Source organism: Poecilia mexicana, unplaced genomic scaffold, assembly GCF_051168715.1.
Source record: "Poecilia mexicana isolate PSO_F unplaced genomic scaffold, ASM5116871v1 scaffold_5, whole genome shotgun sequence".
NCBI classification, from domain to species: Eukaryota; Metazoa; Chordata; class Actinopteri; order Cyprinodontiformes; family Poeciliidae; genus Poecilia; species Poecilia mexicana.
The window spans coordinates 11,457,379-11,473,164 of NW_028263374.1; the positions used below are offsets into that span (position 1 = coordinate 11,457,379).

The 15,786-nt window shown below is 41.8% G+C and overlaps 1 protein-coding gene across 3 annotated transcripts in view; it reads right to left on the minus strand.

Moving 5' to 3' along the window:
* Positions 1-15,786, minus strand: part of foxp4 (forkhead box P4) — a 111,170-nt gene that overhangs the window by 63,329 nt on the left and 32,055 nt on the right. For all 3 annotated transcript variants that reach the window (XM_015013617.2, XM_015013626.2, XM_015013607.2), the window contains exon 2: positions 5,724-5,903. In XM_015013617.2, coding sequence (XP_014869103.2) covers positions 5,724-5,894 — 171 coding nt within the window. In that variant the 5' untranslated portion in view covers positions 5,895-5,903. The remainder of the gene's footprint in view (positions 1-5,723; positions 5,904-15,786) is intronic.

A 15,786-nucleotide genomic window follows, 5' to 3' on the forward strand; every position in this document is an offset into this window, starting at 1 on the left:
TTAACCCACATCAGCTCTCTGCATGTGTGTAACAGCCAGCCTGCCTGCCTGCCTGCGTGTTTCTGTACGGAGAAACAAAGGTTCCTGGTATTTGTGTGGACACATGAAAGAAGCAGCAAGGAATGAGAGGAGAAAAAAAAAACAAAAAACTAGAACATGACAAATGGGAGAGGGTATCGAAGCTCCAAACCAATTTCTAAAACTGCCTTTTTCACAACCAATGTTCCTTTTAAGCCCCTGGGGGAAAGGGATACCACTGCTACAGTCTCCCTCTCACTTTCTATTTAGATGGGAAAGGAGAGAAAAAGACTCTTTGGCTGGTTTAGTCCGCCGAAGACTGGCACTCCCCAGAGAAAATGGGCAACATCACTTGTCTCTTCTCTGATAACCCCCCACCGCCCCTACCCCACACCGCCCGCCCCCAGCACCTTTCTTTTTTTCCGCCACCACCCCTCAACACCAATGGCCACAATTGAAACTGCTTTATTACAGACAGCCATTAATTGATGGCGAGGGAAAACATGGAGACAGAGGGAAGTGGCAACGTTTAGTCTCTGAAAGGGGGAGCAGGGCGGGGGGGGCAAATAGGTATGAGAGACTTAAACACACGAGGAGAATTGAAGACACCTGGTTCTCGTCAGAGCACCCTTCGCCCAGCCACACACACACGCGCGCACACACACACACACACACACACACACACACACACACACGTTGAGGTCTGTTAGGATTTATCCTGCTTACATTTCTCCTCTGCTATGCATCATTTCACGTCCACACCCGGCACCTCAACAAAGTGCCCTGCGCTCTCTGCTGCTGCTGCACTCTCACTTTTCCACTTCTTCCTCTTCTACTACTGCTCCTCTGCTCATTGTCTTCCCAGCCTCCCGCCCACCACCCCCACCCGCTTACGCACACTCCTCGATGATGGGGCAAACCTAGTCATACCCCCTCACACCCCCCTCTCTCTTTTTGCTTTCTTCCTTCCCCCTGTCTTCCTCCTTTTCTGCTCAGTTCGTTCTGGGGAGGCAGACAGGCCACATTCCACAGGGAGGCCCAGGCGCCCTTTTCTGACACGTCTCAGCTTTACACCCCTCCCTCATCCCTCTGTTTCTTCTTTCCAGCCCACAAATGCCCCCCGATCCCCATGCTGCCTCTTCACTTGTCCTTTTACCTTCATTTTCTCTGAATGAGGGCTCACGCCAAGTCAGACCGGATGAAAAATTTGTAAGCATGAGTCTTGATAACAACTTCCAATTATGATTTAAGTCTAAGATAATTTCTGGTCTAAAACCATTCCAGTGTAGTTCTGTATGTGTGGTCGAGGTTGTGATCCTGCTGAAAAGTGAACTTCTACCCCAGTGTCAAGTGTTTTGCGGGTTCAAACAGGATGTCACCATAGCATGATGCTGATGCTGCCACTTCTATCTATCTATCTATCTATCTATCTATCTATCTATCTATCTATCTATCTATCTATGCTGGCTGTGATTTCTCTCAGGTTCCCAGGGGCCTTGAGGTAAAGACAGTTTTATGTTCTGACAACATGGCACTGTCTGCAGTTCTGTGTGTCGGTGTGCACACTAAAAAAAAAAAAACAAGCGTCTTTTCCGCTCCAGTGCCCACCGGCATGGTGTTTAAGCACAAACTGTGGTTTTTCCGCACTGCACCTTCTGAGACTGAAATATAAAATATTTTGTCTATACGTGAAGCAAAAAGAGGAAGTTCTCCATGTATTTATTTTTCAGTATTTAAAATAAAAAAAAATTAGACACAAATTGGAGAGATAATGTTTTGGTTTGTAATCGTTTCATGTTAAACCTCTTTCATGGAAACCGAAACATCTTCTTTTCTTCATATTTAAATGTCAAACATGAGACGTTTTTATTATTTTTTTTTTTATTGTAGTCTACACAATGAAATTACAAGTGGACAAGAACTGAAGCAGTAGGAATCGGTTTTTCATTTCAAAACGCTTGTTTTCGTTACGCGGACCTTAAGCCTCTCGCGTTGATTGATCCCTTTTTTTGTAAAACATAAAACAGGTTTTATAAAGTCCCGTCATATCATAAATTTGTTCCGTCTTAAAACAAAGACAGATTTTGTCATCTCTTAATGCGGTTTCAGTGCTTTAGTGCTTACATTTAAATTGAAAGTTTGACTTATTTGATCGTCATCCAAAGAAGAAAATGAGAGATTAATTAAAAAGTCAGCTGGTTGTTCTCCAGAGCAATCCCATCTGTGCTCTTAACTTGCAGGGAGGAAGACAGTTTGACAGGGACACCTGTAATAGCCTTGTAGAAATAAAACAGCACAGACAGGCAATTCCAATGATTATACCATGATCGCAGAAAACCCATCCGACACCAAGAATCACTACGATGTACGTAGATATGAAGAAGCGGTCAGATATGTTGTAAAAGCTCACCACAGGAAACCCTTCAGACGGGCTGGTACAAACAGAAATGAGGATCTATGGCAACCAACTGTGTGTGGATGTAACATTTCGTGAACCGAGTGCTGGAATCTGGAGGAAAGGTTGTGCTTGTCTTTTGTGGTTTACAGAAAATAGAAGGAAAAATAAGTAAAGTTAGAGAGGGGAAGAGAAAAAGATGGAAAGTGAGAGGGAGCGATGTTCGTGGTCGGTAACCCGCTCAAAAGAGGAAATACCAGGTGCACACACACACACACACACACACACACACACACACACAGGTGCAAAAACACAGAGGCCGTAGACGAGCATAAAGACCTGCTTTGTATCAACTAAATGTTTGGTGTTAATCTGTGTGCATTTGTGCATATGTATGTGTGTTCTGGAGCTTGCTGAGAAAGCAGGGTGAGGATTCAGTCACGGGGAGAAAGAGGAGGGAGGAAGAGGGACGAGAGTGAAGGGCTTCAAGTGTTCTTCACTCACCTAAGGCTCCGCCATAATAATTAGAGGGAGTAATTTTAGCTTGGAGGAAACCATATATATATTTTTTTCCTCTTCTCTGCGTTTTCTTAACCGAAGACAACGCAGACGGGTTTTAACGAGCCCAGAACACACTCTGACTCTTTGTAGCGAGCAGATACTAAAGTCTGACAAAATATCCGAATAAACTATCACTTTATGCAGTACTAGAACTTGTTCTGCACATGCTAATGATTTTTTTTCTTTTTTTGATCAAGAAACGGTGGAAACGTTTAAGTTGAGTTCCAAAAGACGACTTTATATGTGGCTCTTGTTGCTTTGTGTGCTAAACAGTTTTGCCACCACAACTGCAGCGGCAAATATTTGACGTTTCTTTAACATTTGGAGAGATCTACTTTGACTATTCAATGCGCTAATAGAACTTAAAAAAGTGAAGGCGTGGTTTAAAAAAATAAATAAAATAGGTGACTGAAACCGTTTGCGATGCGATTGTTGATATGACTGCCAACTACAAGCCTGTCAGAGAAACTTCAATGATGTCTTAAAATTTTTATTTTCTCATCTCCATGTACATACATTTTTAAACATTTTCCATGATGGGCGTCTAAAGTCATCTCCTCTGACATATAAGAAAGGCAGAAAAGTGACACGTTCCAGAGTGAATGTCTCACTTTTCTTAAATAAATTGTAAGCAAATCCGAAAATATGCTTCATCTTTTGAACGCCACATTGTTAAGCAAATCAACAAGAACGAGCAGGTTTCCATCCATGTTTTGGACAAATGACAAATATGCATTTCTGTTGATGAGACACTTTGTGAAAGTACCATTTGTGTTGGCGTGTGTTTGCGTGTGTGTGTGTGTGTGTCTGTGGGATGTGCGCAAGTGATTTGTGTAATGGCCCAGATCCTTCAGGAAAGCAGTCAGCAGACAGTTATTTGTGTTTTAATGAAGGAATCGGAAACATGGAAAAAAAAAAAAAAAAAGAATGCAAAGTTTGATCCAAGATATTCCGGGAAAAGTTTTGACACAATGGACAGTGTGAGTCTGAGTCGGCACATAAATGTTTGTGCAAGCAAGAGTCGGTCTGACACGCAGGAGAAAAAACAGTATTAATTTCTGATGCTTCAAGCTGACGAGTTAAACACAAACAAACACCACTTCATGAATCAGTGGAGGGGGAAAAAAAAAATAAAAAATAGCAGACAGAGCTGACTCCCACAACTTGTGACACACAAGTTTACACTTCTTGAGCATCAAAGTGTCTTTGGAGTGTTTGGGTCAGGCAGAGATGTTGAGCTGGCTCTTTTCACATTTTGAGACGTTTCCTTCTGTTTCCATGAAATAATATATCAACGGGAATCTTGTGTGCGTGCATTTTTATGGTGGACAGAGTCCCAGTGGAATTAGTTGGCACATTGAGAGTGGGAGGTTATTAAAGAACTGACGAGCAAAGCTGTGGAAGCTGTTCGCTATTCGCACAGGAGGGACTGACAGTGAAAAGAGGCTGGCCATCTAAATGTCGTCACATCTGTATATGACATCACAGCCTGGTGAGTAGAAGGCATGGGACGGTTTACGCTATGGCAAGGTATTAAAAAAGTTATGGTTTTTAAGAACATTGATGAATTTTGCATTTTACTGTCCGTGCGATTTAAAGCCAGTGTTTTCTTCTGCTATATTTGAAGTTACAAAGTAGTGCAGCGCTGGCTGTCCCCCACCTGAGTAAGTGTTTCATTTTTCTGACACATCTTACAATTAGAAAAATATTTAATTAATTAGTTGATGCCTGTCATAAAGTTTGAGAATAAAAAAAAAAATACAAACGTTTTTGTTTTTTTTTTTGAAGTAAAATGATAGGAATCGATCTTCATCTGTCCCCTAAATTTGAATGTTTTGTGGCATTACTGTCTCTTATTTTACAGTGAACGTGGAGGGAAGTGTAAGATATGCAGTGATGAACCCAAAACTGCGAGTTGAGGACAGTCGGATCAAGAACTATAACTTCATCGCATGATCCGCCTCTTCAACCACCTGAACAAAACAGCATCCTTCTTGCCATGGCTTTTGCTTTTTTGTGCATAGACAAGCTTCTTTTTTTGCTAAGTCACTGAACGAGACAGAGAGCAGGCACCAGCGGACGTGTGCAGTAGGATGTACCTACAGTGCTGACAGAAAATGCCAAATTCCCATAACGTCATCCGACTTGTCCATGATACATTAACATGTGTGCCAAGCACAGGATGGGTGAAGTAATCTGTAAATATAGAAATGAGCTGGTTCCAGATTCCTACAAGAGCCGAGCAGCAAAACTGGATTTTTTTTTTCTTCTTCTTTGCTTTAAAAAGCCCTTAAAAGCTACATTTAACCGGCGATTATTCTGGATTTTTGTTGTAGCCTTTGTATGAAAATAAAATACAAAAACATATATCAAATATATTATTTTACTCACAGTGGAAGCGATTACTGTTTTACTGTTTCAAGTAAAAGCACTTAGATAATATGAGCATTTTTTGTTGTTGTTGTTGTTGTTGCCGTTTTAAATTCTTGTGTAATTGTTGTATGCCAGGACACCATGAAAAAGTACAGCACTTTACTCAAGGTTATTACAACAGTAGATAAACGTGCTCAGGCCTGTTGTGTACAAATTGTTCTGTACAATTTGCTGTGCATAAACATGTTGCACAAGTTACTGATGTTGTAAAACAAAAAAAACAAAAAAAAAGAAAGTCTTCCTCTGTATGCATCTCATATGAACTGGAGGACACACAGGGGCCAATAAGCTCACACACACACACACACACACATACCTGTTGCTGCTGCAGGTGCAGTAAGTCGACCGGACTGATCTCCCCATTGGTGTCTCCATTGGACCCACCCTCTCTGCCTCCCCCTCCATCAGATTGGCTGCTTAGGCTGCTGACTCCATTTTGGTTGGACGGTGTTGTTCGAATGGTCTCAGAGGCTGATTCCACCATCATCACTGGCACCTACATGGAAAGACATGAAAGGAGGAAGATCAGACTCAAGTGATCACAACAGATTCAGTAAAATGCTTATCTGACTAAAAACAAGCATAACAGGAAGATTGACAGATATACAGCATGGGACTGTGTGTGTTTACCTAATATTTAAAAAAAAAAGACTTTTGGGGATTAACTTTTCACACACAATACAAAAAAAAACACCTTTGACAGAAACTTTTTTTTTTTTTGTACTCGTGTGAATGTGGGCTCCGACACTCATGGATTAAGATCAGATGAGCAGCAAAATTTAAACTGACAAGGCTCTTAATACTCCACTATACAGTTAAATAACACACACATTTCTCCAATAATCAGATATGGCATGTGTGCGCCGTGTGCAAGCCGGGATCAGGCTGGTCTTTGAGACAGATCTGTTTGATGCACCTTCAGAGGGGCCTCCCTAATTAGAGCGTGTTCCCTGCACAAAAACCTGACAAAACGAGCCGTTCCTGGATGTGTTGTTGTTTTTTTTTTTTTTTTTTTGAGAAACAACGCCTCGCAAACACACAGGAGCATTTGCCATCGTTAGGAGCCAAAGCGTGGGAGAGCGGAGACGTACGCACACAGAGCGCACACACGCACACTCACAGCAAAACAAAACAAACCTTCACACAAGAACGCAGGGGCTGTGAGCTCCTAATGACGGCCTCTGTCTCGTCTTTCTGCCTCATCCAGTTTTGGAAATTAGCGCACACAAGTGCACACTTTTAAAGGGGGAAAGTTCGGCTGCTTTTATTCCAGCTACCTGGAGTGGGTACACAAAACGCCATCGAGGCATTCTACCCGCCTCCTGTGTTGCGACTGTGTGTGATTTTTCAGAGGCGTACAAGCCATGCCTTCTGGGGAAACAATAAAAGCCATTTCATGAGAGGATCTAACTTTTCTTTTCCTCTGAGGCAGGAGCAGGTGAACTTGTGTGTATGTGTGTGTGCATATATATATATATATATATTTTTTTTTTTCTGTGAGACTGACAGCGGGTGCGGGTGTGAGAGATTGCTGGTGGCTTTGTTAATGGAATGCTGCCAGATGCTTGCAGACGGACAGGGACCTGAGCATATTACTGAGTGTGGGATACAAGCATGTGCAGGCAGATGGGCTGGTGGGTGTGCTTGTTAAACGGGCCACTCTTTCAAAGGACAAAAACACATTTTTCTTGCTGAGGTGGCGTCCTGCTAAGTCGATAGCTGTATTATTTTCCTAAACTTTTCACATTACCTGATGATCTGTTCTGCTGACTGTTGTCATGAGGACGTTTCACAACAATTTGCAACGTGCTTTATTTGAAAGTACTAGTCACGGCAATGATTTGAAATTTTAACAACGCATCTGTGACAAAACAAATGTTGCTTTGTGGTTTTTTTTTTTTTTTTTATTGAACAAGTCTTGCCCGGATGAAAGTTAAATCTCAGCGTCTCTAAAACAGAATTGTTGCTAATCAAAAATATTTCCAGTACTAGATACTAAGCCTTTAAGCTTTGTATCTATTGGTTGAATATAATGATGTGGTCAACAGTCGTCTATACCTAAGCTTCATCTACTCCATGTTATTTAGTTTGACTTTCTAAACTGAATCTTAAGACGCTACACTTGCTGATTCGAGATCCAAAGTAAGGAGGCTAATTCCAACCTTTGGGAACTACTGATTTAAGCCAAAGAAGAAAAAAAATCCAACAGAAGAAAGCTAAAAGGAAGCTGTTGAAAATATTTAAACAAAGTCAGAAAGGAAGTTTGGATGACCTCCAAGTTTTTGGCAATAAGAAAGTTTATTAAATCTAATGTGTTACTCTGCCAGCCAGTGAATTTTGCTCAGCTGAACCAAAACCTGACAGTTTCCAATAGTTCAAACCTTCATCCAGTAAAGGCAGCACCACCTGACAAATGACTAATCTAGTGGTGAAGCATAAGATTTGCTATGAATGTCTCTAATTCTTAATGATTAAACACGATGGTGGTGTGCGACGCCCTTTTAGGTGTTTGCTATTACAGCTAAAAGGGCGTAATAGCAATTATGGTTGCTACACTGCTAATAAGGAAACTTCCCTTGGCGGCAACCCAGCGTATTTGTGCCAGAACCAGAGATGGCGTTCTTGAACCACTGCCTCCACAACGTCCTTAAACATCAGCTTGACGATGTGCGCCGTCACATGGATGCCGCAAAGCCAGCTAACCTTTACACAAGTGTGCTTTTGTGTGACTGTCTCGGTTGGCAGCTCGGAGGCGGAGTAGCTACATCCTTACTCCAGCCACCTGTGACGCCTCAGTCCTTTCAGAAAATCCACAGAGATGGCAAAAACAAAAAAACAACAAAAAAAATATGGCTGGGTTCTGACTTCAAAGCCTCTTTCGCAACATGGTTTTGTAGTAAACACACAACTACGAACTTCCTCAACCACCATGATTTGGTTCACTTGAAATCGCACAATGTGATCACAGGCAAAGTGAGCATGTAGATCATGTAGCTGAGATTGTGGAATCAAATTGGCATCGGCTTACAAATTGTGGCCTCCACCTGCGAAGGATTTTCCCCAAGGCTCTGTGCTGTTTTTTTTTTACACTCTTCACTGTTCAAATGCAACGCTTTAAATCCAAGCAAAGTTGTTAAGCACTATCCTTGGCACGTTATCGTCTTGATCAAATTCTGCTGATCAAAGCGCTTGAACACTGGAAGATAATACGCTGCATCTGTTTAGTCTCAACCAGCACACTAAAAAGCAGCTGTTGCTGTCTTTCCCGTCTAAAATGTCACACTTATTTAGCAATCTCATATTAAACCTCCTTGTTCACAGTGATAACAGGTTTAGTACTCCCTCCGGACATGGACCAGGGGGAAGGGGGTAATATTGGTGGGGCAATTTTAACCCTCCATTCCTGGTCCCTTCAGTTGATCCAGAGGTGTGATAAATGTGTGTAGATCACAAAACAAAAAAACTAATTTCTGAAAGAGGCCTGAGTGTGTTGGGGAAAATGCTGTTGGTATTCCCGGTATCGGTACTTCTGAGAATCCAGGACTGAGAAGTGAAGTGTTATTGCGACATTTAAGGTTAGTCACTTCAACGTTGGACCTCACTCCTCTTGCTACTCGCCTCCAACCCATCCACTTCCTCTTCCCTCCAGACCTCTCATGGGTCAAATTACTCCCCGAGGCAATATTATGAAACGAGGCATAGTGCTGAGTGATCAGCACATCTTGCCACACAGTCCACTGACTTTGCACTGCAGTAGAAACTCCTCACATCATCACACATTTCACCGAGCATGAATCACCAGGCTGCTATCTAGCCTACGCTAAATCGAGCCGTCCTGTAATGTACTGTACACCCATCTGCTTCTTACTCTTCGTCATTGACCTTATTAGCGGCGAAGACGAGGCCGATAAAGAGACGGAGCTCACAGGTGGACAAGGACCTAATGGGAAAGCGGGGTTTGTGCACGGCTCACGCCCTGCTTTCGCACCCAGTCACTGTGGGGCTACGCTCGTCTAAAGGGTGTGTACTTTGTCATATCCTGTAATGGGTGTATATAAGCTGGTGTAATGGAGGTCGGGAAAAAGGCAGGGGCATAAATCTACCCTGAAGTCTTTGATTAGGGTTATGATACACACATACACACACACAGAGACGGCTTTAAGTGTTTCTGGCAGTGAAGAGGAGCTACCCGTGCAGAGGCCTGCCTCAACCCGCCGTCACTCTTTCTGCATGTCTTTTTCTCGCACTTTCAATCTCCCCACATGCTAAAACCCCCCTCTCTCTCTCTCCCTCTCTCTCTTTTGAGCTGAACCCCTGACCTGAGAGTGTGTGTGGAGAGACATTCCCACTACCCCGAGGGGACTGAGCGAGGGAGGGGCACAGATCAGAGAGATAAAGAATGTTTGGAGGAGAGGGAAATAAAAGGCCTTTTTTGCCTTTTAATTGGGATAGCGAAGACAAGAAGCGAAATGGGACTCAACATGTTTCTGATGACTCTGGCATATGCATGCTTGTGTATGCATGTGTGTGTGTGTGTGTGTTTGTCCAGGAGGGCTGACATCTACCTTTGTACTGTAATGGATTAGCTCACAGCAAGCACAGAGTGCATGTGTTTATATGTGCATCTGTCGTGATTGATGAGCGGGAGAGGAATTAGGATGAGTCCTGTTAAGACACGCTGCTTGTTCAGAAGTTCCCGAAAATTTTAGCACTATTAATAATCAGAACTCATCGCTCCCGCTTCTTCCCACTGCTGCTCGCCCTGGGTGTTTAGAGTTCAAACAAGCCAAGCCAAATGCCTAGTGAGCCAGCTCACCGTTGCAGACTCTCTGGCTTTGTCCGAGGGATTGGCCCTGTCAGATTCCTCTTGGTCACCGCTTGTCAGCCATGGAAAGCCAGACCAGATTTACTTTTTTTGGGTGCGCAAGAGGGGGGAGGGAGCGAGTTGTATACAGCTTGTATTTATGTGTGCATCTGTGTTTACAGCAGCTTAGCAAGATAATAAGTCTTTATCATGTTATGCCTCATGTGGGAATATTTGCAGCAGTCCCAGAACGCCTGTTCTGTTTCCTCCGCCTTGCATCAGCTCACAGGAACGCTGCTTATTAGGCAAAGAACTGAGAGAATAAGACTGGGAGGGAGGGCACGCATAGGAGGGGTAGAGGGTGGAAGGGTACAGGAAAAAAAAAAAAATGTCTGTGCCAGTATCTACACTCTATCATCCATTGACTTTAATCTGACTATTGAATTATCTTTCCTGCACTCTGTTTGCTGACTTTCTCCCCTCTGGTTACGGTAGCTGGTTCAACCCTGGAAAACATTAAAGTCTTCAAACCTAAAATAGAATCCACATAGGTTATTCCTATCATCTTTGATAGTTCAATCAATATTTGTGAACAAGAGAGAAAGACTCTCCTGGAGACGGCATATCAGAGAGCTGGGAGCCAAACCCGTTTTGTAATCAGGCAGCAGAATCCTGAGGAGCCTCTGTTGACTTGTGAATTTATAAAGTATTTGGTTTACTCTTCGAGTGACGGAAGTTTTCTCCAGCTTTAGGGACCCTGGACGAATGTGTTGCCGTCCTTCATCCCTTTGCTGCACAGTACCAGAAAACTGTCTGTAATCAGAATCCTATATTTAGACATATTTGGCAACATTCTGTGGACCAGAACAACCCAAACAGCCATGGTGTGTACACACATAGCCCTCTTGTTAATATGAGGCCATTTTAAAACTGCAGCTACAAAGGAACACGATCCTTATCAGTTGACTGGCGTTTCAACCCAACCAGGTATATCATAACCAGGTATAGTCGCACTATAGGGTTTTCATGTTTTGTCCAATCTGAAAATGTGTTTGAAAAATGCTAAAAAAGGTAGCAGTCTTTTGTTCTGCAACAAATAAATTATACAGATCACTTTATTATGACTGCAATCAGCGCTGCCGCTCCCCCGAATCCTGCTGTAAACTTCTGGGGAAAACTAGGTTTGCACACTTTTCTTGTGCTTACAAGAAAGACTAGATTTGGCAATATCCTCCAGTTGTGAAAACATGGACGGTGGGCGTGGAAACAAACTAAAGGAGCACAACTGATCACTCTTTGTATAGAGAGGCTGCTTTCAAACTGCATTTAGTGAGCTAAAACTTGAATGCCTGTTACACAGTGAACTGCCGGTCAATAACCTGAAAAGATAACCCCACTATTTATCTATCCGGATAATATCAGATTGTTGTATTTGTCTTATTGTACAGCAGTTGTTGTTGTTGTTGTTTTTTTCAGTTTTAAATGCAAACAATTATATAACATTAAAGATTGTATCTTAAAATGTTTATTGTTAACAATGTGATATAGTGCAATTTGTTTGTTTTAGTCCAAATTACAAGAAATTAACCAAAAGCTATATGTGAATTTATTAAAGATTTTATCAACCCCGACTTGATGGGGATTTATTTCATTATGAATAGCATTCACAATTAAAATGCATCCCTGTAGTATGCGTCTCTGAGTCCAGAAAAACTCCCTATTTAGTATCAGACAGGCAGCATTAGGATTTGTAAAAAGTGTCAAAGTATTAGGGGCTCCGCTTTTTATTTATGCTTTTGACAGGAACATGAGCTTTGACATGAAGACGAATTGTAATTTAGCAAACACAAGTTACACACCCATATTCTCACACTGCAGCTCTTCAAATCTGGCATGCTACCTAAACCATGACGTTGGCCCTGAGGGTGTATGATTAAACCCCAAACCCAGGATAAAACCCCAGCGACCAAATTTGGGCTCTTATGTCGCCATCAATCTTGTTTTACGTTTACATATAAGACAAACAAGAAAAACAGAGGAAAAAATAGAAATGTCTTGAACAGTGACTTGCATTGTGGCATAGAAAACAATAAATACGTTAGTTATTCTCATTCACATATCCACGCAAGCTAACCATTTGAACTAGGGGATTCCTATGCCTAAAAAGACAAGTTGAAAGGATTTGCTTAAAACACACAACCACATAATTTTCCCTATATTTTCCAATAAACAGCTATAAGCATTCAGTGCAATAACCAACATATACTGCTTAATCTGTTCTGTCTGGGGGGATGCTAAAAAGGTGTGGTATTTTTGAGATTCAACGCAATGATTAATAGAAGGCCAGAGGATGGCAAAAACATTTAATCAAAACCGATACACCAAAATATGACAGACAAGTTTGCAGCAGAAAACCAGACCAGACAAGTCAGGTAAACTTTCACACAGAGCTAAAGTCAGCTGCTAACAGCACTCCCTCAGGCCTCTTTGGCTTCAAGCCATCGCTAGCATGTTGGCTAACAGCATCTAGCTAATGCTAGGTGTCTACGGGTGCCCTGGCCCGACTCCAGCGCTAACAGGTGAACTCCGTTATTCTAGACAGATAGTTAGCTGAGAGCCCGTATCTACAACAGACTGCCTGGAAGGTTATAAAGAGCGTTGACAACCTAGAAGGAGAATATAGTGGCAATAGCCTCCAGGTACGACCTTGAGTGTGCTGTGCAGCTGCCTATAAAGGTTTTCTGTTGGTGAGTGGAGAGAAAGAAGGGGTTGATTGTGATGATCTCTTTTCTCAGGCAAACAAAGGTTTGTTTGTTTGTTTGTTTGTTTTGTTATTTTTCTATGACTGTCTGCCACATGACAATTTGACTTAACTGGAAAAATGAGTTTTATCACAGAAATGTTATTGTGACTACAGAGTCAGGATGAGGACAGCCTACATCACTCAGTGACACCCTCAACAAGGACAGTAAAGAAATAAACTGCTTATCTACTAAAGAAACTGGATGTTCAGAGAATCCCATTTCCACCAATGTTAATGGGAAGTTGAGTGGAAGGATAAACTGGATGGAAAAAGATAGAAAATCAACATAGCAAAAGGCTGCAGTCTTGAAGTGATTGTGAAGCAAAGCCCATTTAAGAGCTTAGGTTGTGACGTTTTCACTGTCAGTGATGATTTGAAGAGTCGTGTCACCTGCTGCTGTTGGTCCATTGTGTTAAATAAAGTCCCGGGTTTAATCATTTGTGCTGGATTGGCCAGTGAACATCTGTTATCAAAAGCACAGGGGATCTATGGAGTGCTTGCACGAGAAGATGAGTCACTTAAATCAACAATGCAGAAAGCTGCTATTAAAGCAGCCTGGGCTTCCTTAATGCCTCAGCAGGGCCACAGGTTCATTTCCTCCTATATTAAACTGTATAGTTTGTATTAAATCTTATTTTGGTTTCACTTGATAGTAACATTCTACTTTTCTGAGAAGCTAAGTGGCGGCAGATTTAGGCAGCCGGCTAAATGTGCCAATGGGTTGTTATTAGTTGTAACCCTACATCTGATCTATACTATAATACTATAAGCTTAAATTAACTTTTCTGCGATATTCTAACTCTTATTGATGTACAGTACAATACCATATTTGTACCTTCTCCCCCTCCTCCTAGGCATGCATCTTTGTTTGCTCTTGCATGTGTGAACTGTGAGCCTGCTTCGGCCGCCTGCACCTCTTTGAAGACAAAGTCCCTGTTTACAGAGCCCATAAAGATTAGCCTCCCTCAGTCAGGTGGGTTCTGGAGCCATAGGTAAACACACAATGCATTCCGCACCGGTGAGATCGCTCCGTATGTGTATGTGTGTGTGTGTGGGTGTGTGTGCGTGTGCGTGTGTGTATATGACCGGGGCAAACATCCACTTCTGCCTTCACCCTGACCGTTACTTCAGAGTGCAGTAAGTGATTTACCAGCTCGCAGACTGCCGTCTGTTCGAAAAATGCTGGAGACAGACACAAAGATACACACAAATATTTGTAGAGGGAGCGGACTTCATGCGCACCTCATTTATCTGGAAATCGAGCGTTGTACATTCTTAAAGAGGTAAAGCACGCGTGTGTGACTCACATTTGCGAGTTGGAAATTAACCTGCGCTCACAGGGGTGGAAAAAAACCCCAAGAAAACCCTGTTTTCACCTTAATTTCTCAGCTAGCAGAGACAAGAGGTCGGCTGCGGCGTCGAATATCGCTAAGGCCGTATTTAACATGGCAGTACAGAGGTGAGGAGGAATGCAGGGCAAGAAGTGGAAGAGCCGTTTAAAAAGGCAATGTGCCTTTATTTGGATCTAAAACCAGCTAGAGCGCCGCAGAGCAATTAGCAGCTGAATCCTATGAGAGCTCTTTATTAGAATGACCTTCACTGCGAGGGTAGGTGGGGGCCAGGGAGTGGGGAAGAAACACAGGAAGAGGATGGAAAATTTGGAGGAAAACATAAGAAAAAAAGTCATTGGGGAAACGTATGCATGACATGAAGGTAAAATAGATGAATAAACCTTGGAGCTTGGTCAAAATTCATCATAATAAAAAATAATCAAAATTCTGACAGTATGATTTCATCAAGTATCACAGTTTCCTGGTTGGAAGGAAACTATGAGCAGGATTTTTTTTTTTTTATCTAAATGTAACACTTTTTCCCACTGCTTTTAAATTTAGGAGTAAATTTATAGCACTTATTTTTGATTTTTCTATGGTCTTTTTACAAAAACGTAAGTAGTTAGCCTGGGTATCTGCTGTTGTAGGGCCCACAGTCAGCTGATAAACAGAAATGCTGTTTGTAGATGATGATATTTTTCTGTGACCGGAAATGTTTCAAAACAGCTGAAGTAAGAAAAAAGTATAGTAGTGCCACTTCAGCGACTTGACTGGTTATGCACAAGATGGCGGAGAAAGCGACACTATTCAATGTTTCACGATGCCAAAGAAAACTCCAGTTACTCCGTGATAATAGTATGATTGAAAAAAATGTAAAGCTTTGAAATCAAAGTCATAGTAACATTGCTAACATATGTTTATTCTTCCTATTCTCCGCTAAAATGTTGCTCTATCGCGGCCTAAATGATTTGTAAGTCTTTTTACTTCTTACGGGAGGAATAGAGCTCCATATCTATGCAGGTACATGTGAGAAAAAGGACTCCGTCCGCCTAATATTTAACAAGGAAGTGATCTACTGCTAAATCAGATTTTCTACTATTGTCATTGAGAACATCGCCCAGTTTTTACATTTAATTAAATGGGATAAAAACCGAGGAAGAAATAGATAAAATAAGAAATGTATTATATGAAATGGTAAATGTGCCAACGGTTGCCTTTAGCAGAGAAATAATTTCATTTATGATCAAAATTTGCATTACAAGGCAGATGAAATGATTTAATAATACCTGGAAAATGGGCAACAGCAACTTTCAATAATAAAGAGCGACAATGGGTTTAAAAATAGTGCTTTTAAAAAAATAAATAAATATCAAAGTGGACATGATATAATTTTATACATCGGCTTTCAAGTCGGGCACTTCGCATTTCCTAGTTAATTAAT